Source organism: Oculina patagonica, chromosome 12, assembly GCF_052425735.1.
Source record: "Oculina patagonica isolate OP01 chromosome 12, crgOcupat, whole genome shotgun sequence".
NCBI lineage: Eukaryota > Metazoa > Cnidaria > Anthozoa > Scleractinia > Oculinidae > Oculina > Oculina patagonica.
In genome coordinates this window covers 2,080,665-2,105,366 of record NC_135769.1, presented here as the reverse complement: position 1 = coordinate 2,105,366, position 24,702 = coordinate 2,080,665, and the positions used below count along the sequence as shown (strand labels likewise).

The 24,702-nt window shown below is 40.2% G+C and overlaps 3 protein-coding genes and 1 long non-coding RNA gene across 4 annotated transcripts; 1 reads left to right on the top strand and 3 right to left on the bottom strand.

Moving 5' to 3' along the window:
- Window positions 1–167: 167 nt before the first annotated feature.
- On the top strand, window positions 168–7,529 carry LOC144631372 (muscle LIM protein 1-like). The gene is made up of 4 exons (XM_078489797.1): window positions 168–225; window positions 4,040–4,099; window positions 6,411–6,563; window positions 7,081–7,529. Exons 2-4 carry the CDS (start codon window positions 4,093–4,095, stop codon window positions 7,176–7,178), a joined length of 258 nt encoding a protein of 85 aa, XP_078345923.1. The 5' UTR covers window positions 168–225; window positions 4,040–4,092; the 3' UTR covers window positions 7,179–7,529.
- On the bottom strand, window positions 2,195–3,794 carry LOC144631376 (uncharacterized). The gene is made up of 2 exons (XR_013566722.1): window positions 3,379–3,794; window positions 2,195–2,876 (listed from the first exon to the last, which is right to left on the bottom strand). It is a non-coding gene; the product is annotated as an uncharacterized LOC144631376 (long non-coding RNA).
- A 2,383-nt stretch (window positions 7,530–9,912) lies between the features above and the next one.
- On the bottom strand, window positions 9,913–11,986 carry LOC144631676 (cysteine and glycine-rich protein 2-like). The gene is made up of 3 exons (XM_078490169.1): window positions 11,852–11,986; window positions 10,588–10,762; window positions 9,913–10,159 (listed from the first exon to the last, which is right to left on the bottom strand). Exons 2-3 carry the CDS (start codon window positions 10,754–10,756, stop codon window positions 10,065–10,067), a joined length of 264 nt encoding a protein of 87 aa, XP_078346295.1. The 5' UTR covers window positions 10,757–10,762; window positions 11,852–11,986; the 3' UTR covers window positions 9,913–10,064.
- Window positions 11,987–13,559: 1,573 nt separating this feature from the next.
- LOC144631375 (choline dehydrogenase, mitochondrial-like) lies at window positions 13,560–23,480 on the bottom strand. Its single transcript, XM_078489800.1, has 9 exons — window positions 23,428–23,480; window positions 22,091–22,175; window positions 20,894–21,158; window positions 20,455–20,627; window positions 19,602–20,107; window positions 17,690–17,886; window positions 16,714–16,741; window positions 14,742–14,943; window positions 13,560–14,172 (listed from the first exon to the last, which is right to left on the bottom strand). Exons 2-9 carry the CDS (start codon window positions 22,167–22,169, stop codon window positions 13,871–13,873), a joined length of 1,752 nt encoding a protein of 583 aa, XP_078345926.1. The 5' UTR covers window positions 22,170–22,175; window positions 23,428–23,480; the 3' UTR covers window positions 13,560–13,870.
- Window positions 23,481–24,702: the final 1,222 nt, after the last annotated feature.

Here is a 24,702-nt window from a genome sequence, read left to right as displayed (position 1 = left end):
AAGTTTCTTTTCCCGTCTGTACTGAACAAAATATATATGGGGCGAATTTTGAAAAACCTTTTTCTCCCGCGACAAAATTAGATACAAAACAAAGCAAAACACCCCCACCCGGTCAGGAGAGAATTGCATTGTTTATTTTGCCCTCCCATGCCCATTTGGACTTCTAATTATGCGTGGAATTTAGACGTACTCGTCTGCTCAACAAGTGCGTGTTATTCGAGAAACTATGGTGGGTGATTACCGTCATAATTAAACTTTGGATTTTGTTACTTGTTATTGCATTTTGTTTTACAATAAGTTGCTTGTGTGTTTGAATTTTATGTTGGTTGTATCAATTTTCTGTCAGAATTCAGAAATTTTCGTCTAATCAAATTTTCGGATAGCTCTAAACTTTCTAGTAATTTGAATTTTTCAGGTTGTGCCAGTTTTCGGGAACTATTCCAATTTCTGGTGTCATGATTTTTTGCCAGTAGTTCGAATTTTCGGACACATTCAATTTTCTGCTAGTAGTTCGAATTTTCGGACACATTCAATTTTCTGCTAGTTCCCGGCGCCATATTGGAATAGTAACCGCGCAGACATGATAGCGAGGCTACCGGTGACCCGTGGCTGAGCGTGAAGAGAGATTACAGTGAGGATTCGGCAATTAGCCCGTGTTTTTTCGCGTTTTTCGGAACATAAGCGAAAGTTTTGATTCTAATAATACTCCTTCGTCATCTTCTAAGATGAATGGAAAATATTGGGCCGCTTTTGGCTGTAAAAAAGGCGAGTAAACTTCTCAGGGGCCATCAGTTGTTTTCGCTGCGTAACAAAACACAAGGAGATCCAGTGAAGAAATCGCATCCATGGTGTAATCTGATAAGACGCCAGCATGAGCATAGTGAGGACAATTTTCTTCGTCTTTAAAGCAATTTTTCTTTGTACTAATCATTACTAAAAAGGAAATATACACAGCTCTCGAGCAAGTCGTTGGGATCAGAAAGAAAGGTTTTTAACATGCAATGTTTACAAAACTTTTGTTTACTTGCTCTCAATCACTGAAGTTGATGTTTAATAATACTTTACATTACACAGTGCCCAATTCTTGAAAGTTTTCAGTAAAATAGTTATCCCAAATCAGGAATTATTCTCAATTTTGCAGACTTCTTTTTTATTTTATTTCTGAGTGTGGCAGTTTATTTTATATTGGTTAGAGCTGCTTTTAGGTGAAGTTATAAGCTTGGTTTAAATAAAGTTTTAATATTATCTCATAGGTAAAGAGAAATCCCAGCAACATAGATTGTGAAACATTCTAAAAGGAGTCTGCCAGTTGAAAGAAGCTCAGAAAATCATCTATTCAAGTCAAGAAATGGAAAATAACACAAGCAGAGGGCAATTTTTTAAGAATAAAAAATGTTTTCATAGTTGAAATGACTGCATCAGCTACTAAGTTTTGAAATAAATCATTTGCAGTGTTGAATCAAGGTGTTTCAAAAAGCCATTTAACAGTTCCTGTTACTATAAAAAAGTATTACCAACCCAAACAGTATGGTAAGGATTATTATAATGAGATGCACAAAATGTGGACCATGTATAACTGACAATAATGCTTGCAAGTCTAAAGTTATATTTACAAAAATTGCCTGAGGGAATGATAAAATCATTGCTATACTTTACATGTCCAGGGACAACTGTATTTGTTCTTTGTCCTTGCCTTATTCTGGCCTTAAAGGAATTTTATTGTCTATTTTGGAGAGAAAAGGCTTGCTTTTTCAATTTTTTTTTAACACCACATTCTCAGACAAAACAAATTCCACCCCTACACATTGACCTGGTGTGGGAGACGCGGTGGCCAATGGTTAGCGCACTCGACTCCCAGTCGAACGGCCCGGGTTCGAGTCCTGGTGGGGGAGCTGCGTTGTGTTCTTGGCCAAGACACTTTACTCTCAGTGCCTCTCTCCACCCAGGTGTATAAATGGGTAACAGCGAATTTACTGCTGGCATTCCATCCAGGGGGGAGTAGACCTAGTCGCTTAATGCTACGGAAACCGGGATAAGCTCCAGCTGTATGAGCCACTTGGCTCGGACACAGACTTTACCTTACCTTTTACAGATTGACCTGGAGGTTACAACAATAGAAATTCCTCTTCCCCATTGATGGTAGAGTTTCATATGGACACCAAACTACAGCTAATCTAGCAGAGTTCCATCCAGCTTCATGATGAAGATTTTATTTATTTTAATTTTCTTTACTGTCTTATTTAAACAATACATTCATCTTAAACATTACATCAATATTTTCAATACTACATGCAGGACCTTAAATTTTATAGCTCCCCATTTGAGATAATAAACATTCAGAAAGTGTTTAAAGTATTGACATACTTTCTGGTTTCAGTGTAAAAGATTTATGGGTGGTTAACCCTTTACTGTCAAAGAATGAACAGCCCGAAAACTTTACCAGGTCAATACATACACATGTACACAAAAGGAGATGTAACAGTAATTAAAATTTTTCCCTGAATTTGACCAAATTCTCTCATCTAGAGCTGATAGAAAAGTTGATTTTTAACCTCTTCTGGAGAAATAATACCAAAATGATGGGTTATCACTGATGGACGATTAAACTACCCTGACTGTAATGTGGTTGAGACCAAACTTTGCCTGAAATTCAACCAGTTTAAATTCAATGATGCATTATTCTCTTTGCAGATCAATCAGACTTTTCATCAGGTGATTTAATAGGGTGCAATAATACTCCTGGTTAATGAGAAAAAAGTTTTCCCTTTTCTTTTGCATTTTTATTTCTTGAGTAGATGTTTCTCTGTGCCTTCTTTTAAATAGTGACTTCCTTGTGTGATAATTTCACAATCCATGTTTACTGGGATAGCTTTCACCTATGAGACAATATTGAAAACGGATTTAAACTAAGCTTACAACTTTACCTAAGCCCAAGACAGAGAACAGTGGAAGAAAACTGTGGATGAGCTATGCTTCACTTAGGAGCCAAGGCTATATATATACAACTTTACCTAAAAGCAACTCTTTGTTATCAATAATCTATTTCTTTTAAATCTTATCAAAATACAATAAGCTTATATCAGACTCAAAATAAATACAGAAATAAAAAAACCGTAGGCAAAATTGGGAATAATTTCTGAATTGAGATATATATTTAAATGGAGACTTGTCAACAGAAGGGCTTTCCTAGATATAAAATATTATCAAACAACTTCAGTGATTAGAAGCAAGTATAAAACAAAAGTTTTGTAAACATTGCATGTTAAAAACCTTTTTTCTGATCCCAACGACTTGCTCAGGAGAGCTGTGTATATTTCCTTTTTTGTAATGATTAGTGCAAAGAAAAATTGCTTTAAAGACGAAGAAAATTGTCCTCACCATGCTCATGCTGGCGTCTTATCAGATTACACCATGGATGCGATTTCTTCACTGGATCTCCTTGTGTTTTGTTTCGCAGCGAAAACAACTGATGGCCCCTGAGAAGTTTACTCGCCTTTTTTACAGCCAAAAGCGGCCCAATATTTTCCATTCATCTTAGAAGATGACGAAGGAGTATTATTAGAATCAAAACTTTCGCTTATGTTCCGAAAAACGCGAAAAAACACGGGCTAATTGCCGAATCCTCACTGTAATCTCTCTTCACGCTCAGCCACGGGTCACCGGTAGCCTCGCTATCATGTCTGCGCGGTTACTATTCCAATATGGCGCCGGGAACTAGCAGAAAATTGAATGTGTCCGAAAATTCGAACTACTAGCAGAAAATTGAATGTGTCCGAAAATTCGAACTACTGGCAAAAAATCATGACACCAGAAATTGGAATAGTTCCCGAAAACTGGCACAACCTGAAAAATTCAAATTACTAGAAAGTTTAGAGCTATCCGAAAATTTGATTAGACGAAAATTTCTGAATTCTGACAGAAAATTGATACAACCAACATAAAATTCAAACACACAAGCAACTTATTGTAAAACAAAATGCAATAACAAGTAACAAAATCCAAAGTTTAATTATGACGGTAATCACCCACCATAAGAAACGACCGCATTCTCAACTCTTTGAGCAAAAGCTATATTAGCTTGGGTTCTAAAGCATGGCTGGTAAGTTCCATAGTTGATTCTTCTTGTGATCTGTTTTAACGGGCTGTGGTGTAAATTTCTTGGTCAAGGATGGATTTATGTTACGAGTAAGCGACGAAAACCAACGCCCCACAATGCATAAACGCCATTTTAATTGACCGAGTGGTTAAGCGCTTGTGATGTACGATTTAAAACGGCCGGTTGTCAGCGTTCTGGAGTATTAAAAGTGGTATTAAATGTAACGTGACAGTTCTTGCTATTTTGCTGAGCGATTGTTAACAATAATCTCGCGAGGTCATTATTGGCGTAAACACAACACTCACGCGATTTGGTGAGAATGAAAAGTTAATGTTCATTGCTGACAGTTTTTGCGTGTTCATGATAACCCGAAGAAAGGGGCAAATTCCTCCAAATTGAATTCCAGAGCATAACTTAGCTGCATAGCTCTCCATTTAGAAAGCAAGGGAAAGTGTTCTGAGTATTTTCTGTAGCAAACTATCGCTTGAAACGCGCGCTTAAAAGTTACAATTATTTCATTCGTTCGAGGATTCGAAATCGAAAATGATTTTAATGTCTTGAAAAGGTCTGTTTTATGCATACAGCTCGATTTCACACATAGTTTAGAGCGCTAGCATAGCATTTGAATGTTTTGTAGTTACTGTTTATTTGTACAATTATTCCGAAACCCACAGTAGCCATTTGTTTCATTGTGGCTAGCCAGTGAGATAATTGCGTCAAATGAATACATTACTTTTGAACTTTCCAGGGGGTGGCTTTTGACAATAGTATCGAGTCTTGTGAAGCATTTTCTAAATTCTTTCTCTCTCAAATTAATTTAAAGCTGACAGTTCAAGGGAATGCCCTTCCGTTCAAAATACCCAACATTTTTCTGTAACATCACATACCTTATTTTTTGACTTTTATTAATTTATTTTAATTTTATTTTGTTTATAATTTTTTTACTTTCATAAATCTTGTGGCATTTATGAAAGTCATTAAACATGTGAACATATTTTATGGAGTTTGCACAATATAAATGTTTTCATTATGATTGTTAAACCATTCATTTGACGTCAAATTCTTTTTGTAATTCAAATTTGCCAACTGTTTATGAATAGAACTCTTCGATCAATGACCACAAATTTATAAAGTACTCAAGACCACTACACTAAAAGGAATTTTCTGAAATTATCAGATTTTCCGAATCCTTGCTTGGAACAAGCTACTTGAGAAATATTTTCCCTTGCAAATATAAGAAGTGGTGATAATAAATTTATGATATGGGCATACTGACAGAGATTTCATTAGGAACTGGCATCCACCAAAGCCCTGGCTGGTATTCTTGTCATGAATCACCGAGACAAATACAGGCCCCTATAAAGGGAAGATATTTTCAGCTTGTTATATTGCTCTTTGATGCATGCTGCAACTTATTTTTGCCTAGTCATGTTAATTCTTTGCACTTTATGAACAGTGGTGTCTAAAGGATTTTTTAAAGGGAGGGGGGAATTAAAGGAGAGTCCATTCTTATTCCAGGGGATAAGGGAGGGAGGGGTTGGCTGAAAATTATTCAGTCCTTTTCAACTGAAAGTGGGAGGTCCATGCCTCCTGGGGTCCCCTCCAGTGGGGTTTATTATAAGGAGGGGTCGTTCAGTCCACAGACCACAATGTTTTCTTCTTTCTAGACCGCCAGTTTCTTTTATTTTCTGCCGAGACCGAGACCACCTTAAATTTTTTGACCAAAGACCGCCAGAAAATAAAGAATGTGCCCGCTGGCCCCGGGGGGGGGGGGGGGTACTCCCATATGTGGCCTATATAGGTATGTGCTGCCCGATAGGGTATGGTTTTTGAGGTTCTCAGTCCTTAAATAGGGTATCATTTTTGCTCCTTTTGGCAATGTGTTACCGGTGTGATCCTTAGATAGGGTACCTAAATTTTATTAGCTAAAATAAACGCCCAGCTAAACGAAAAAAATGTATCTTAAAAACTGAATTTTCTGTTCAGGTATTAGTAAAGCGATTTTATAAAGATTTGTGTCTTGCCGTGCGCGGTTAGCCGTTATTTGCGTCGTCACGGAACGCTTCTCCTCCCCTTGAATAGGGTGTCATTTTTCGGTTTTGGGCCTTAAATAGGGTATCAATTTTCGCTTTCTTTATCCTTAAATAGGGTCAGGGTTTAAGAACCTTGGCGGCACACCCCTATCCGAAGTTTATGGGAGTACCCCCCCGGGCCGCTGGCTGACGCTCAAAATCGGCTTAAACCGCCAGACCGCCAGAGTATAATAGAGCCTCCTCCTAGATCTGCCACTGACTATTTCTGCTGATCATTACAGATACAGAAAGGTGTCCTCGTTGCAAGGACAGAGTCTACATGGCAGAGCAGGTTCTTGCTGGTAAACAAAAGTATCACAAGCGTTGCTTTACTTGCAACAACAAGCCAACCTGCAACAAGTCCTTAGATAGCGGCTCGTTTAATGAGCATGATGGTACGTATGTGGCCTACTCTTCAATTTTTAGGAACAACTTGTGTCAGAGATACTAGTTTTGCCATACGTCCTCTGCTATGAACTCCTTTCAGATTGTGAACAAACATTTGAATGCAAAAACCTAACATGTCTGAATTTTTTGATCATAAAATTGGGGGGGGGGGGGGGGTGATGAAAAACATTCTTGATAAGCATCCAAGGGCTTTTAATGGGTCTTAAAATGTCAGTGGTATTTGAAGTCATTTTCTGATTAATTTGAAGGAAACCACAAAAAATAGTTTCTGAAGTACAAAAAAACCAACAGTAATAAAACTCTGAAAACAACCAAGGATGGTTTGAACTGATGAAGATTAAGATGGATTACAAATGGCAAACTTGAAACAATCTTCCACTAGTTTATTCAGGGGTCACTGTCTGTGACTTCTCCAAGGATCTTGCTGATGGAATTTGGAATTATCAACACCAATATTAAATGGAATTTCAATAATATATTTTTGTTTGTTTGTTTGTTTTGTAGGCCAGGTGTACTGCAAGGGTTGCTATGGCAAGTTGTTTGGCCCCAAAGGTTATGGATATGGCGGTGGTGCAGGTGCCCTTCATTTGACTGGAAAGTGAACAACACCATGAGCACATGGTTCAGCAACCCGCTAGTCCATTAGCTTATACCTTCATAAGTGCATTAAATTTCCGCTTTCTTGATCACATTATGCCAGAAGTATTTTAATACGTGCAAGCTCTGTAAATTATTTTCTTTAGCAGGAGGTTTATGCCATTTCATAAAAACATAATTAAGGGGGCTTGATAGTTTAATAAAAATCAACACTTTAGAGGTGCACCATAGAGTTTTTAAGATTAGTTTTGTAGCAAAATAAATGAATAAAAGTCTGGCACTGTAATTATTTTTTGTGTTGGTTAGTACTTGAGTGTTTTCATTCTTGAAATAAATTAGTCACTTCAAAATTAAAATATTGTTATAGAGTTGATATAAGGGCTGGGTATGTGGCAGACCACCAGAACAAAAGAAGGGGGGAGGGGGGTGGTGAGGGAGGTTAAGGGCATGTGGAAAATGTATGATCTGAAGTCAAAAAAGAAGTCTCACACTGAAGTTTGCAGCAATTATTTTATTAAGGATTTCATGATCTTGTCCAATTGGCAAGTCATGACCTTTTAATAGTTAATTTTCTTTAGTTCTTTTGTGAAAAGGTCAGTACGAAACATGAATCAGTAGGATGATCTAAATTTGAAATATGGCTCCAAGGCCGGCTCAGAGGAAGAAACTAAATTGAGGCTGTGGAATATTTTATCTGATTTTATACTTCTGAAGCTCGATCCGAACCTCGTTAAAAAACTATTAAAAACGTATTTCTGCTTACATTTTCCCACGTAAACGTTACGCTACCAAAAGATGATAAAGAAGAACTGTACCTTTTCGTTCTTTGTGGTAATGTTAATTCTTTCTGGATAGATTTTCCAAAGTACTGTATATTGTATGGCTACAGGAAAAGAACTTTCTCGTTCCCAGATCGTTGTTGCTATCCTCGGCAACACATCAAAGGGATCTGGGTCTAGGTTAAAGCAAAGGTCGAGGTACTGGAGGGACACGCGGGGACATAATTTGGCTTGTTTCAAATTTGGACGAGTCCGTTATTCGTGAAGTAAAGTACGTGACGTGTAAATGTGAGAACTGGGTGCGTGAAACGGGATCGCGATCTCCTCGAGACCCTTTACCACACTCAGCGCTAGTCCATCCCGTGTAAAGATGAATCAAAAGATGATAAGGAATTATTATGACCAAAGAAACTGCAATCTATGGGAACAGATATAGGTTTGCCTAAATTTTGCCCAAATCCCATTGCCCAGCCTATTGTTTCCCGATTTTCCAAATCCCTGTCCCAGATCTATTATTTATTTGTTTTTAATTTCTAGTCCCAGTTTTTTTTCTCCGAAGGTTTTCGAAGGAATGTTATCAAGATGCTGAACGATGACTGCAAGTCCCAGGTGATATGCAACACAGTGCTGACAGATACCTTCAACGTGACCACCGGCGTGAAACAGGGCTGCATTCTTTCGCCATTTCTGTTTGTCCTGGGAATCGATTGGATCATGAAGCAAGTGACTAGTAACAGAAGACGAGGGATCGGATGGACGCTTACTAGTATCTTGGAAGACCTTGATTATGCGGATGATATTGTGCTGCTCTCCCATCGATACCAGGACATGCAGGCAAAGACCAACACCTTGGCAACTACAGCAGGGAGCTTGGCCTAAAGATCAGTACCAAGAAGACCAGTCACCAGTCATTTAAGGATGAATAGCAAAACCAGCGAAGCCATCATGCTGAATGGGGAAGCAGTCAAAGAGGTTGAGCACTTTACCTCCTGGGTTCAATGGTGTCAACCAGCGGAGATGGAGAGGAAAAGATCCTAGCTCGGATTTCAAAGGCAAGTCAGGTTTTTGCCTCTCTTCGGAGCACTTGGAAATCCAGAAACATCAGCCAGAAAACCAAGATCCGATTCTTCAAGAGCAATGTCTTAAGTACTCTTTTGTATGGTGCGGAATCCTGGAAGATGACCAAGACCATTAGCCACAAGCTAGAAGTCTTCCAGAACAGGTGTCTACGAAGGATTCTCCGCATATTTTGGCCAAACACAATCTTAAACTATGAGCTGCGTAGAATTACAAGAACAGAAACCATCACACAGCAAGTGAAGGAGATGGAGATGGATTGGTCATGTCCTTCGTATGATGCCTACAGCCCTACCAAGAGTCGCCCTCAGATAGACCCCCGATGGCCGTAGAAAGAGAGGTCGCCCAAAAGAAACTTGGAGAAGGACGGTGGAAAGAGAAATGAGGGACAACGAATGGACATGGGGCCACCTCGAACGAGCAGCGGCCGACCGTAGCCAATGGCGCTATCTGGTTGAGGCCTTATGTGCACCCACGCACGAAGAGGAGTAAGTAAGTCTAGTCCCAGTGACCCAAATCATATTTTCCCAGTGAAAATTTGCTCAAATACCAGTTCCCATTTTACCCCTTCAGGCTCCTCTTCCTGTTAGTCTTCTGCACTGCTGGGCAAGCGATTTCAGTGGTCAAAGAGCAGATAAAGCATTTTATCTTGATAAAGCTCGAGGGAGTTGAAGAACTCCATAACACGAAGAGGGAAAAAAGGTTCTCGCTCCTCTATAACTAGTCGCGGGAAGGAAATTAGGGCTGCTGACAGTAACGGTGCTTGCATGCATGCTCCCGCTCCGCACGCGCGCACGCCACGCGAGGTCATCGTGGAATGCACGCGGGAACACCTCAGAGCATCTGCCCGCGCGCAAGCTACATCAAATGAACACAAGGTGAATTATATGTTTTGAACATCTTTATTAAAAAGAAATCAGATTCCTTTTCCCTAAACCTACAAAACTCTTCCTGAACCTTTGTCAGTTATAAGACACGTAAACGAACGTCTTCCCTAAATGCGTCCACAACAGAGGTGCTACATCGGGGGTCCTATCACTGTGTGCGCGTAAGGGCCCCTGCTCCACCGCCATATCCGTAACCTTTAGGACCATAGTGCTTTCCGTAACAACCTTTGCAGTAGATTTCGCCTGTAGAGAAAAAAGGCGGTGTCAGTGTGGATTGGCTTTCAGCATGTACGTAAAGAGATGGCAGTCTCTCGCCAGAAGGATATATGTTTCTGCTTGCGAGTTATGGTGAAACGAGGCCTCCTCGTTCTCGCGCGTGCTGTGTCGCATGTGTGACAGAAATAAAATCTAGAGCTCATATTGTCCACATGCAGTCTATAGTTTCCCATGAAATTTAAGGGACTGTGTCACGGCTGAGTTAAGTTTAAATACTTGAAAGAAATAACTTTCATGGATCTAAACGACAAAATGACAAAACCATAGCTTTATTGCAACCAAATGTTACAATGCAAGCGAATGAAAAAGCAAAAGCCTGAAATTTGCTCAATCATTTGGCAATTGCTGTTAGATCCAAGCGCGATTTAACATGTTTTCTTTCTACATGAACCTACCTTCGTGCGTGTTGCATGTTGTGCTGTCTAACTTCTTGCCACAGTCTTTGCAGCCGAAACACCGTTTGTGCCACTTTTCGCCGCCGCACACGACTTCCTCGGCATGGTAGACTTTATCTCCACATCGTGGACAAGGTGAGGGTCCTTCTGGAGGCGCTTTTGGAGGCATTTGAAACTGCGCAGGAGACGAACCAAAATAACATTAGCAAACTACTGGGTTCGACATTACTCACAAAACGTGTACGTCGCGCGAGAGAATCGCGTTTCACTATAAAGCCGGCCCGTCTACTTTTGCGTTTAATGGAAGGCAGATTCCTAGCTGGCTGACTGAATTAAATAGCTTCTTTTCTCGTTTTGTCTATCGTTGCCTGCGAAAAAAAAGAACTAGAGCATTTATATTTTGACGCATTTTTAGTGATGATTGTGTGACTAGCGGCAAAACACTACTTGATTGTTGTGTGTCTAGCAAGTCTATTGAAAGTCTTGTTATCTGACAGACTATTAAGCTTATCTTTGGTCATAGGTTAGGGACACCGCCTTTCATAGACACGAAAGATATTTTAAGTTCAGAGCAGTCTTGAGTTTAGGCGAGGAAAGTGAAATTTGTCTAAAAAAATAAAATTTTTAACGGAACTCGTTAACGACCAATCTATCTTCCTCATACCATTATATTTTTCATTCGATTTTGGTGTCACCGAAAAGATTTAACTTCAAAAGAAGTTCTGATAGAAATAAGCAGTATAACAGCTTGGAAGGATTATATTCTTGTGTAAAAGGTCAGACGAAGCAAACGATATTTTCTGTGTGGATATAGAGTCGTAGGGTAATTTACTAAAAGTTTGACATACAGTACAGTTGATATTGTTTTTCAAGTTGCCCACTTCAGTGCGCCCCTTTCGATCTCTGAGCAAAGAGAACAATCGAGTAATTTTGGCCCTTGAAATATGTAAACTGTTACAAATTAACATAGCATCAGGTCGCGTTCAATGATCTTATTTTACGAAATGGTTAATTTGCTGGTAAATTCGTTCGAAGAGTGAATTCAGTGGTTTTTTAGCTCATATCTTCCTCGTAAATGATAAGCTCGGCGGGTGGGATTGATCAGCAGAGCGAAGAGTTTGCCTTTATGATCGAACAGGCGATTACATACCAGAAGCTAATTATTTGTACGAAAACAACCCTGTTCTATCTATGCATCTCATTGGATGTGAGATAATTTCAATCAAATTGGCTGTTCTAGGGTATAATTAAAACGTCTACTTACATTCTACAATAATCCGCAGTGAAATCTGTAAAGTGGCTCGAAAACTCGCACCCTGACAACAAGACTTCTCTGCACGAAAACGCTTCGCAAAATCGCCTGCAACTCTAGACAATGTTGGTATTTATTCTTCTCAACACACCCCAAAATACCCCGGGTTCCGAGGGATTATGGGCCGTAAAGGGAGCCGGAATGATTTCCGTTCTTTGTAAGAGATTATTTTACAAGTTTATTTTGTCTGTCAATATGGTCTTCAAATGCCGCTTTTCAGCGATCGTTTGTTCTAGAAGAAACGTCTTCCCTCTTTAAAAGGAAAGAAAGTGTTTGCTACGAAATGTTTCAAATTAAATCTTGAGCGATTGTCATCTTTCTCCCCCTCCCTCCAAATTTTATCGTTTCGTCGACTAATCCTCGTTTGACATATGACATCAAGATTGGAAAGATAATTCCTTTATAAATATTTGTTCTAGAAAAAAATTGTTGCCTTTATTGGAAATCGACCTTGAAATAGTATTGTTTCGTATATTTTAACTTATGGGCGTATATCGTAAGTTACTGGGAATAAACGCTCGAAAAAGCGTCGAAATTACAGGAATGATAAAACCCAGCAAATTCCAAGTTTCATATCGGCCAAACGACAGATCCGTAAGAAAGTAATAAATTTTTGGATTATTAAAACCACATGAAAATGAAGATTATGTTTGGGAAACAAAGCAAAATTGTTGGAATTTTGTCCAATTTGGGCTCAAAAAATAAACTAATGCGTTCAATTATCGCAGAAAAGATCTCTCAATCGGGCCCTAGAAAGGTCATGCCTAGGACATGCAGTTATTCATTTTCTTTAAATATTAATTCGAAAAAAGAACTCTTCGTGCCATTTTGTTGTTAAATCAAACGAATGGAAGTCGAATGTGTCATGCCGACTGTGCACGCTGTATCTTAATCGGGGAACAGCGGTCACGAACGAAATTAAATGAAAGAAATCGCGCCAGAAAGTTATGTGAAATGTAGAACAGTCAAACTTCCCGCAAAAATAAAATCTGACCTTAAAAGGAAAAACCATGTTTTGTCCGGAAATATCGAGCCTGAAAACAATTTTTGTTACCCAAGACAGCTACAGAAAGATTTGTGGTCATAGATTGAAAAGCTCGAGTAGACCGCTTAAATTGATAATGGAAATACTAAGATAGTAGACCTATTCATTTTTACGCGTATTTATATCAACTCTGATTCAGGGTTGGGTCCGGAAGAAGGGGGGAGGGGGGGGGGGGGAGCCGGGGAGAAGGTGTCGGGTTGTTTCAATATGGCATGATTGTTTTGTCCGGTTGTTCCAAAGCTTTCATAAAATTGTGACTGTTTTCATCATTTCTCTCCATACTGAAGTTGGTTGATTCAAGTATGTAGAAATATAGAACGTAATTGGCTCGACCGTCGCCCGGTTATATTTATGCCAACAACGTTTTATCAGTCTGCATCCGTCAAGTCGTTGTGTTTTTACGTGATTCTTTTTTTTATTGTTTTGATACAAAGTTTATCGTCATTTCAAACTTATCATGAAGTTTACTGCTAATTAACAATCTTATTATAGAGCTATTTAATGAGACTTTCAAGCAGTATCGATTTCAGTCCCATCTGTTAACGTTCAAGGGACATCAGTTCCATTAAGATAAGGGACGGACCATTTAATTTTTTTTAGGGGGGGGGGGGGGGTTGGGAAATTTTTTTAATTAAGAATTTCTTTCTTCAGCATTGGTATTTGCAAGAATTTCGTTTCACCAACATTACCCTCTGCAAGATTTTTTTTTGCACCATCCATCTTGAGCAGGCGGGGCTTGCTTGAATTTTTTCCCCGTGTTTACTTGTGCACGATTTTTTTTTTTTTTTTTTTTTTTTTAGAAATTTTTTTTTCGTAAAAACAGACGATTATTTTTAACAGTCGCTATAAACAGCCGCAATATATAAATAAATTCCTCCGTCCTCAGGAGCTCCTGCGTACTACAGTTTCGTAAAAATAACGAAAGATCACGATCTGCCATAGACTGGTACATGTTCCTTGGGCAATGGCGGTTTCCCTAAAATGCAGTCCGCTGCCTTTTCCGCAATCATGATCGTGGCCGCGTTCAGATTACCGCTGACTATACTGGGCATAACAGACGCATCCACGACCCGAAGATTGTCGACTCCGAAGACTCGCGTATTCTTGTCGACAACAGCCGTCGGATCATCGTCGGCTCCCATTTTGCATGTGCCACAAGGATGGTAATCGGTCTTGGCGAATCCTCGTACGAAAGCATCTATTTCTTCTTCTGTTTTACATGATGTACCTAGAAGAGTGGCGAGGAAATGTGTTACAGCGATGAAAGCCCAGCGCCCTTAAATTAGACTGTTCACAATCCTCTACCTAAGAATCGCGAGAGAGCTGGAAGTCAGCGCAAGCGGGAGGCGAGAGGAGGTGGGTGCCGCTATTGTTTTAAGAGCCAATAAAATGTCTCGTTCCGATCGAGATGTAGTGGGCGACCCAGAAATAACTCTTTCGCTCGCTCGGCTTGACCACCGCCCCCCACCCCCCGCCCCCGCGTGCTTCGCGCACTCTTCAAATGCTGTTTCTCTCGCGTTGAAAAATAGAGAGGTTGTGAACAGCCAGAGCAACTGCAGAATACCCCGCAAATGAGATTCACCGAGTCCGGGAACTCTTTCAAGAAAGAGGCAGAAAACAATAGGATGCAAATAAGTTGCGGGGTTTCCTGCAGTTTAGCCGAACAGTCTACTCTTTAAGAGAAGAAAATATCGCGCTGGTTACCGCTATTTTAGAGCTATCGGTGAAAACATGAGATTCATTTTGCTCGGGTCAGTACATCCCAACAAAACCACATATAACAGATCTTTCACAAACCTGGTTTTAATTCTTTTCCTCTGTAAGGTTCAAAGGCCTTCTGGTTGAGCACGTGACGCGCGATTCGTACACAGGTCCTCATGAGCCGGCGATCGCTGTCACGTGTCAAATAGTTTGGTTGAATGACAGGATGAGTGAGTGGATCACGTGACCGCAACTTGACGAAGCCTCGGCTGCTGGGCCTTAGAATTTCAATACAGAGCTGAAACAAAATAAACAATAAATAAAACTTGTTACGGAGTGGAAAAGACAGTGGCAAGTAATCGTTTTCTTTCCTAATTCTTGTGGCTAGGCATGAATAGATTGTGCTAGTAAATTCAGGAAAAGTTGCTTCACAATATACCTTAAAGTTGCTCAAATATCAAAAAGTTGCCACCAAAATTTAGAAAAATTGCTTGCTCTAGAGTCGTTTTGTTTTAGATAAATGTGTTTGTCTGTTTGTTGCCATTTAAAAATTTTCATTAAATATTCTACAATCATTGAAAGAGTCCAAAAAGCCATTGTTATATGAGAAATATAAATACTTTGTTTTAATCAATATACTCTTTAAACTCAACATAATTTCAATTATAGATAAAAAATAAAAAATAAATAAAAAATAGATAAAAAAGATAAAAATCCCTCGAAATGAAACGACTTTTATGGTTTGGATCGGTTTTATATCAATTTGTTGCTCAAAAGTTGCCAAGGAAGGCAAAAGTTGCCCTAGCTTGCTGGTGCTACAAAAAGTTGCTCAAAAGTTGCTGAGCACAATCTATTTATGCCTACTTGTGGCTCACCAAACTACCGGGTAATATTGCTTTCCATAGCATTAAGCGACTAGAAGTACTGGTATCCCCCCGGGTCGCATGTCAGCTCATTGCATATTACTCCCCACCCCTCCCATCTAATTTTTGTCATGTTATCCCAACAGTTTGCCGTTACCCGTTAAAACACCTGAGTAAAGAGAGGCACTGTGTCACAATGACGTAGGATGACCAGGCTCAAACCCGTAATGTACCTGAATCATAACACCATAAGGCTTGAGTTTGTACAGTTGAAGCTCTCGTAAGCGGACACCCTCGGGACGCGAAAAAAGTGTCCGTAACTGGAGCTGGCCGCTTACGAGATTGGTTCTCGTAAGCGGCCACTAGAGGTGTAGGGGTTTAATGGCCGTTCAAGGGAGCTTGCCCAGCTAACAATAACCGGACGGACGTGGATGACGACAAAACAAGCACTGAGATATGGTACTGTAATCACTTTAAAATCATTGTGACGAACGGCGATTTGAAGTTTATTGATAAACACAAGATGCAGATGCAATTTTCATTGGACTGTCCGCTTACGGGAGCTTAAAAACAAAGAAAAAGTCGTAATCTCTGAAAGAGTCCGCGGCCGCTTGCGGGAATGTCCGCTTACGAGAATGTAAAAATACAGAATTCGTATGGGAGTTAAAACGAGGTTTCAAACAAGGTGGCCGTAAGTAGAGCTGTCTGCTTACGAGAGTGTCCGTTAAGAGAGCTTCGACTGTATGCACACTTGGTGCCTGGGTACGGTTCCTGGGTACGATTCTCGCTGGGCACTAATGTGAACATACTATTTTTTCAAGTGCCCACGTCATAATTCGGGAACAGTGCCCGTGCCCGAGTACAAGGTCACTCGGTCACTTAATGGTACTTGGGTATTTTGGTTTTCTGTGTGTGAACACGACGCTATTTTTTATCGGTGCCCAGGTACCAGTGCTCGGGCACTAAGTGTGAACACGGCCACATTTTGCTCACTCAGTGTGGCCGAAATCCGAACAAGTCTAAAATAGTTAGCGCGCTCAGACTAAAACTAATATATGTCCAGTACAATTTTCGATGACTGAAATTGATGGATGCAAAATTTTCTTTTTTTGTTTAACTCTCCTTGCGCGACCCCCGCGCGAGAGGCCCTCGAGCAGTAAATAGAACAACCAACTATTTAAACTATAAGTAAGTGAACCATTTACCTGATATCCATGTTGGATTTGAGACATCCTCTTCCCCAGGGCCACGCGTATTTTTTTAAATGACATGACGTAGTGGCCCTGGTAACGGTAAAAAATATGATTTTTTTGATTGGCTGATAAAAACTGCATGCGTAATTAGGTAAAAAAATGAAACGCTTCTACGCAATTTTCGTTATACTTCCGGTCAGTTTGAAAATGTTTCCGGAAAAAAGACCGAATAACAGTCTGGGAGTTTGTTGGGAGTTTATTGGAATAACATATTCACGAAGCAGACCTTTGTTTATGAACAAATGAAAAGTACATCTTTTGTAAGGTGTAACTCGGTTGTACTTTTTATTGCATTAAAAATATTGCAAACATTTGCACTATCAACGTTAACTTAGCTTATACAAGATATACACACTAAATGGAGTTCATGAATACATGAAGACTTTGAAATTCAATGTGATATTTCTTACCGCCGCTCAATAGAATGATACCTCATCGCTCAGCCGCTTTTTTAGCTCTGAATTTTCTACAATACCTCCGCATGGCCATAAATAAATTTCACAGACAGTCATCAACCGTCGGAATGTTTATATCAGCTGATGATTTCCTCGACTCCGTGTTTAAACACTATGACTCCAATTCCTCTGGATTCTAACTTTTCTATCTGCCGTCTTCCTGTTCCATTCCTTGTTTCTTGATGTCCTCCGACAATTGTAGCAAGGATTGCTGTACAGCTCTTTCGAACGCCAAACTCAAATGTCGTATCTTCTTTCAAATTCGCTTTCTTCTCGTCTAAGTCAGCCCCAGCCTTCCCCTTTCTTTTACTGAGCAGGCGCAGACGAACATTTATGCAGTGGGCATGCGCTACCGGATGTCGTGGATTTTACGACATCCGGTAGTCAGTGTTACCAGAGCCCTTCGTTTCGCCGACCACGTGACCAAAAGAAACGGAAGGCTCTGGGAACGAGAATGGATTTGAGATGTCCACGATTCTCCCAAAACAAGCGGAACGAATTGCATCTCTATATCCGGGTGTGATACATCAGGTTCACTTTTGACGAAACCACCGCTCTCGAAATGGTTTGTGGCACACGTCCCGCTCTTGAATAAAAACCACTGTGTTCCCGCCATGACCATGTTGTGCAGTTTAAAGGCGCTGCTCAATGTTACCGGCTGGGTACATTCCTGTAGTAACAAGGCTGATTAAAGGGGCTATGCCACGGTTTTTTAGGTAATTCTATTTATTTTCGTTAATTGAGAGCTCTAAACTTCAAATTGGCAGAGCAAAAAGTCTTTTATTAGCAAAATTACGGCCAAATAACAAACAAGGATGATTTTCGAGCATTGTAAATGACATTTTCATATAAATTGCATTAAACTTTTTTTTTAAAAAAAAAGGTCGGGCCGACGTTTTTCAAGTTTACCCGAACGCAATCCGTGCTAATCTTCTCGAATTTTGCCCATCCATGCCACTTTTTGGCCTTTCTGTGTTTCTTATGAGTTCGTCTACAGTTTTAAGCCGTTATTGCGATATTTCAGTTCATTCTATGACTAGTTCGTCAGTGCCGAAATTGCCTAAAATTGCGTGACATAGCTCCTTAAAGAGACTGTGTCACGGATTTTAGCTAAATTTAGGCAAGCCATTAAGTTCGTTAAAAATATAAAAATAACCTCTTAAAACGGTGAAAGAACATTTCAATAACACTCCAAATACAAAAGAAAGTACGGATGGCCAAAAGCGACGAAGATTGAAACGCATTGCGACATGGGTTTTTGAAATGTTGTTGGGCTGAACAGTGTTCAAAGTTAATCTTGTTTGCTTCTAGCTTTAAATTATAACGCCCGGGAGACACATGTGGTTGCAATGAAGCTATGGTTTCGTCATTTCGATCCATAGAAGTAATTTCTTTGCAAACATTAAGTTTCATAGCGAGTATTTGACAAAAATAATAAAATAAACTTAACTCAGCCGTGACACAGTCCCTTTAAATAAACTTAAACCGGCTCAGCCAAATGAAAATGGTTTGGAGCGCGAAATTTTAATTATCGTACCAGTATAGAGAAGTGGGAGATTTCAGATTGTTTACCATCTATGAAATAATAATAAAAACATGGTTATCTATTAAAAAAACGGGGGTCATCGGAAATCATGATCGTTAAATCCAAGCCAAGATATTGAAGCAGCCACCACCCTAAACAGGGCCCGATTTTTCAAAACGTGGATATCGCTATCCGCTAGAAAAAACCGCCGTCGAGTGGATATAAGTGTTTGCAAAACATACCATACTTTCCTCTGGATAGTGATTTATCAGGTGCAGTGGATAGCGCTGTCAACCCTTTAAACAACTGAACCCAGTACAATAATTGTCCAGTTTCTTCCATTGTGCGCGCCCGAATCATTACGTAGCAACCCGTTGGCAGTCAACCTCGTTCACAGGGCCTCTCGCTTTTTTCTCCTCCTCCTCTCTCCTCGACGATAGGAGGAGGAAAAGGAGAGAGAGGCCCTGAGAACGAGGTTGGTGCGCAGTTAGGATCTTTCTCGTTCCCATAGCCCTTTTGTTTCTCTTAGCCGGCTTGGCACGAAAAAACGAAGGGCTCTGGGGACATATGATTTTTGAATTAATTCGAATTTTTTTTGATTGGCTGTTTGGAACAAAGAATACCTAAACGGGAGTCGAAAGCATAACGATTCTCTTATACATTTTTTTTTGAAACACCATGACTGCATATATGAAGACCGGAAGTCCTTGAATCTAAGACTGGAGATCCTGTGTCCCCAGAGCCTTTCGTTTTCTGCCAAGGCCCAGCCGGCTAAGAAAAACGAAAGGGCCATGGGGACGAGAATGAGTAAGGATACGCACAAACAAGTAGCGCGAACGTTCTTAATCAAATGTACTTACATATTGAACATGCACTTGCACATGATCTTGTAGATTTTTTCCTACTCCTGGTAAATTAGCCACCACGGGTATTCCCAACGCTTTCAACTCCTCCTCATCTCCAAGTCCAGACAGCATAAGAAGCTGCGGTGAATTGAACACTCCTCCACAAACAATAACTTCCCTAGAAGCGCGCGCGCATTTGGCTGAGTTCCCAACGCGATATTCTACACCGGTAGCTTTGTCGTTTTCAAACAAAATTCTGTTTGCCAGCGCCCTGGTTTCCGTAACTAAATTTTTTCGCTGTAGAGCGGGTTTTAGATAAGCCGTTGCAGCACTCCATCGTTTTCCGTCATGTATAGTACGATCCAACCGCCCAATCCCTTCCTGTTGATAACCGTTGAAGTCTTCTGTGAATGGAAAGCCGGCTTCAACACCAGCGTCGAGAAAGGTCTGGTGCAGAGGGTGGGAGCATGTACCACGTGACACGCGCAGCGGGCCACTTCCTCCTCGGTATTGGTTAGCTCCTGGACAGAGAAAGGTAACTAGATTCAGTAGAATTCGAAGGACAGCTAAAGTCATCAGTTAATTCTTGTACTTTGTAATGGTGTTTTGTTGAGGTTTCCAGAGAAGGAGGGGAGCGAATAGTAGGCGTGGGATGGGTGCAATAGTGGAGAGGGGGCTAAACGCTGATGATTTCACCACGGGGCAGGAAAAAAGAAGGGAAGTTCGAAATCACTAATAATTTCTCCCAATGAGGGCAAAATTATGGGGGGGGGGGGGAAATCTTACGAACACAGCATCTGGGCATGATCAGATTTGAAGGCTACGTCTCTAGCATTAAAGTCCCTGGGATTCCAGTAAAAAGACGTACCAGACTCAAAGGTTTCTGACTTCTTGAAGTAAGGCAGACAATCTGCGTAAGACCACCCTGTGGCACCATCTCTGTCCCATCTGTCGAAATCAAATGCATGTCCTCGCGCGTAAATCATTCCATTTATCGACGAGGATCCGCCCAATACTCGACCTCTCGGCTGGTACATGGTCCTGCAACATGCAAGATAGAAAATGATTGGATTTTAGCCACGCAAAAGACACTTGTCTGGGAATTCCACACACTCGGTCTTGCGACTTGCGCATTGCTTCGATGCTCATTTACTCTACTTTATTATCCGGCAAGTAGGGGAAAAACTGTAGGTGAAAAGGTTGTTGCATGCCCCTAAAGCATTGGCAGAATTAAGTGCAGTTTCACCAGTTTTATTTTTTTTTTAATTTCTCATGAAATACAGACCAAGAGAACAAACTGCTAATACCTATTTTGCAAACTTTCTTGAGGTTCTGATGTATAGTACCAGTTACGGCTGTCACCATCCAGGTTATATGGCATTGCCGCTGGCATGTGGATTTTCCATGTGTTGTATTTTGGTCCAGCTTCAAGTAGAAGTACCCTTGTATCTGGATTTTCTGAGAGCCGATTGGCCAGAACACATCCAGCAGATCCGCCTCCAATGATGATGTAATCATGGGTGGAAGAAAATGACGAAGTTGACTTGAAACTGCTTGGTTGGACTTGGCTTGCTAGTAGATGAAAATGTAAAGTTATTGAACTTTAGGCCATGTTTGCTAGCAGAAGGGGTTAAATGGCGTTAGTGCTAGAGTTACCTTAGCACTAGGGTACTACGTTTACCCTAGGGCGTTACAATAGCTCTCGGGTGCCCTAGTGCCAGGGTAATTACCCTAGCTGCCTTGTAAATGTTCTACCAGGGACAACTTGCATACCCGGTCGGCGGGACAACTTTCTACTGGTTTCCAGACCCTTTACCTGTGAAAGTTTGCTTGTAAAGGGGGGTTTTCTTTAACCCTCCGACTAGGCCTTTCTCGATTATGCTAGTAAAACTGGCATTTAATGCTACTAGAAATTCTCGCATAAAGCCAAAAAAATGCTAAAATAATGCCTGATTTCTTTAAAAAATGCCACTTGAATTCCAAAGAATGCTTTGTTTTATTTCAAACAAAACGTACAAACTCTTACATTATATGCTCATATCAACAACAGGTGATACTTAATAATTGTTTGTTTATAAAAAAATAATAAAAAAAATTATTTAAAAAAAATTATTTAAAAAAAAAATTAAAAAAATATTTTTAAAAAAATTAAACAAACACACACAAGTAACACAACACAAGTAACACAAGTAACACAACGCACAAACAGTCGAAACAGACAGAAAACAATCAAATTAAGTAATCAAAATTGTGAAACTTTAGGATTATTTATCCTTCTGAGTTCTGAGTGCTGAAATCTGGATCACAGTCATGAAAATGACAGAAAATGCTAGCAATTCTTTTTCAAGAAAAAACGAAAAAAAAAAAATGCTCGTTTTCCCAAAAAATGCCGAAAAAAAATGCTAGCATAATCGAGAAAGGCCTACCTCCGACTAGAAAAACACCAAGCACTAGGGTTAAAGCAAGCCAAGAGCAAACAAAGAAAGAAAACTGGTTTAACTAACCCCTGGTTTTCCATGCAAGTGTTTTTCTAGATATTTGTGCTCTGCAAGCAAACCTCAAGGAATAGCTGTACATCCTCATGCATGTCTGTGAAATGAATAACAATTAGCCATTAACATTCGTCCACGGGAGAACCCTACCAAGTTTCCCTATCAATGTTTTTTGCATGTTTGCTGAGAGAAGGGAGGAATGATTACTGAGCCCAGGGGTTACTCAGAAAACTTATTACGGGGAGGCTCCGCCCCATTGTCCAACCCCCTACCCTTTTATATACTACTTTGACAGAAAAGTTACCCCTATCGAATACCTTTTATTGAAAAAAGGCACCCCTTTCATATACCTTTTCATATATCTTTTTTTATGTAGCGCTTAATAAATTAAATTGATAGAGCCATAGGGTGCGTTTGTTCAATCTGTTTTACCTAACGAAGATTTCCCTACTCTTTCATATACCTAAACTTGTGAAATCCTTACCCTTTTAATAATATAATAATAATAATAAGAACTTTATTTTTATATACTATATAATAATTATATTATATTATATACTATATTATATAATAATAAGAACTTTATTTTTATATACCTGAAACCTTGAAAAAGGTACCTCTTTCGGGGGGAGCCTCCCTGTATAGGCCATTATAGGAAGTACCCCTCCCCCGGGCTACTGAGCCAGCTTAAAGGTGATGGGCAGGTGCAACCACAGGGGGTGGGGGGGGGGGGGTGACCCCTGAAAGATAAACCATTTTTCATGCTTGAACAGTCTAGACCACCAACATAATATGGTAGCTTTTTTATTTCTTTTCCTGTACAACCCTTTACAAGATTTTGGCAGCTAGCTAGAAGTATTGGTGTTTTGCGGTGAAAACCCCAATATGCCACGTTATTACACTGTAGAACATGGCAAGAATACCGACGGACAAACTTACGGAATACAGACCCAAACTTAGTGGAATAATAAATCCCTTATTCGATGGTTTAACATATAATACGCGCGGACATTTTGCTCATTGCTCGTATTAAACGTGATTACCATGGAAAATTTTCAGCTCGGCTAGCCGGGATCCCGGCATCGCGATACCGGGATCTCGACTAACCGGACTGGCCTGGTTGTCATAAAATCGCAAAGTTGATTTTTGTTGCGTTTAAGTAACTCATATAATCAGGCCCTTAACGGGTCGGAACGCTTGAGCAACGCTCAGATAAGCTTATCCAAAACTTTTAACCGGCAGTTAAAGTCTTGCTTGGGCACCTGTGCAAGTAAGGCGAGATGGTTCTTCTCAAGTCACGGAAAGTAAAACGCTTATATACAACACAATAACACAATATTGATACTTACGGGTCGCACAGCTGAAGGATATATTTGCACCGGTCGGAGAATAAAAGAAGCCTGGAGCAACTACAGAATTCAGGGCCGCTTTGGTGCACCTTATTTACATGTATCAGAACGCTTTGTAGAATGAGGCATAACACAATAGATGCCATACTTATAAAACTGCTGAAGCGATCTATGTTCATAACTATTTTTAAAAACGTTTAAAACAGATCTAAAACGTTAAAAAAGAAAAACAACTGAATTTTCGACTGTCTCTGCGGTCTTCTTTAGAGAAATGTCTCTTCAAGGGTAACAGAATGCCGAATGGGTAAGATTTCCGCACAACCCATGCATTAATTATGTATGCAACTATTTTATACCATCACCATACACAAAGAGCAATCATGAAAAGAACGAGTCAGTCAGAAAATTGTATGCATAATTAACTGTTTTGGGGCTGTGCGGAAATCTTGCCACAGAATGCAAATATGTTAGCTAAGACGTTATTGTTCGTTGCCCCCTAGAGAGGCAACCAGTGACGCATAAGGTCTCCAACAAAATGGGCACGTTCTGTGGCTCACTTTGTACACAATGCCTTTCAACTTTTCTTTTGTTGGCCGTTTTTGGGGCTTTTTGAGAACATTAACCAATGTTTTTAGTGGTTTTAAAAGCCGTCTTGATGTTTTCGCGCTTAAAAAAACGTCGAATTCACTCCGGCGGAGGGGGGGGGGGGGGGTTTATTGGAGAGGATTTTTGCCTTGAGTTTAATGTAGTTTTCTTTCTGACCATGCGGCTACGTACAGGGGGGAGGGAAGGATCCATGCACCCACTAAGCCTCCCTCTTTGGTGGGGGTCTCCGGTCCACGATCTCTGAGCGGTACAGGAGACACGTAGCAAGGCTATCGAAATAAACTGCTGTAAAGCTTACAAGTGTCTTTGCAAGAGCATAGAGTGCCTTTCAATGGTAGATGCTGAAAATGGTTTACCATAAACCCAAAATATTTCGCGTTTCTTTAAAAATAAATATTTTAATTTAAGATCGTGACATCTGCGTGAATGACGGCGGGCCTAGTCCGCAGGTCGCAGGTTATTCGCAGGACACAGGCAGCAGATAATATAATCAATCATCTCTCTCGAAAATTCCTTATTTTGAACTCGCTGCCACAAAAAGGAATTCGCAGGTAAAACACAGAAAATGTGTCATATGACACGTATAAAACTAACAACACCGTTCGACGGCTCTTCAGATCATGACAAAAATATGCAATGAAAAATCAACTAACGATTTTCTGACGACTA

Bases quoted from the DNA above. Each gene is read 5' to 3' on its own strand.
- LOC144631676 (XM_078490169.1), bottom strand. From the start codon at position 10,756: ATGCCTCCAAAAGCGCCTCCAGAAGGACCCTCACCTTGTCCACGATGT. The intron at 10,160-10,587 runs GTAGGTTCATGT...TTTTCTCTACAG, and splicing joins AACATGCAACACGCACGAAG to GCGAAATCTACTGCAAAGGT.
- LOC144631372 (XM_078489797.1), top strand. The intron at 6,564-7,080 runs GTACGTATGTGG...TTTGTTTTGTAG, and splicing joins CTCGTTTAATGAGCATGATG to GCCAGGTGTACTGCAAGGGT.
- LOC144631375 (XM_078489800.1), bottom strand. From the start codon at position 22,169: ATGAGGATGTACAGCTATTCCTTGAGGTTTGCTTGCAGAGCACAAATA. The intron at 21,159-22,090 runs GTTAGTTAAACC...TTCATCTACTAG, and splicing joins ACTTGCATGGAAAACCAGGG to CAAGCCAAGTCCAACCAAGC. The intron at 20,628-20,893 runs GTATTAGCAGTT...TGCATGTTGCAG, and splicing joins CAAGAAAGTTTGCAAAATAG to GACCATGTACCAGCCGAGAG.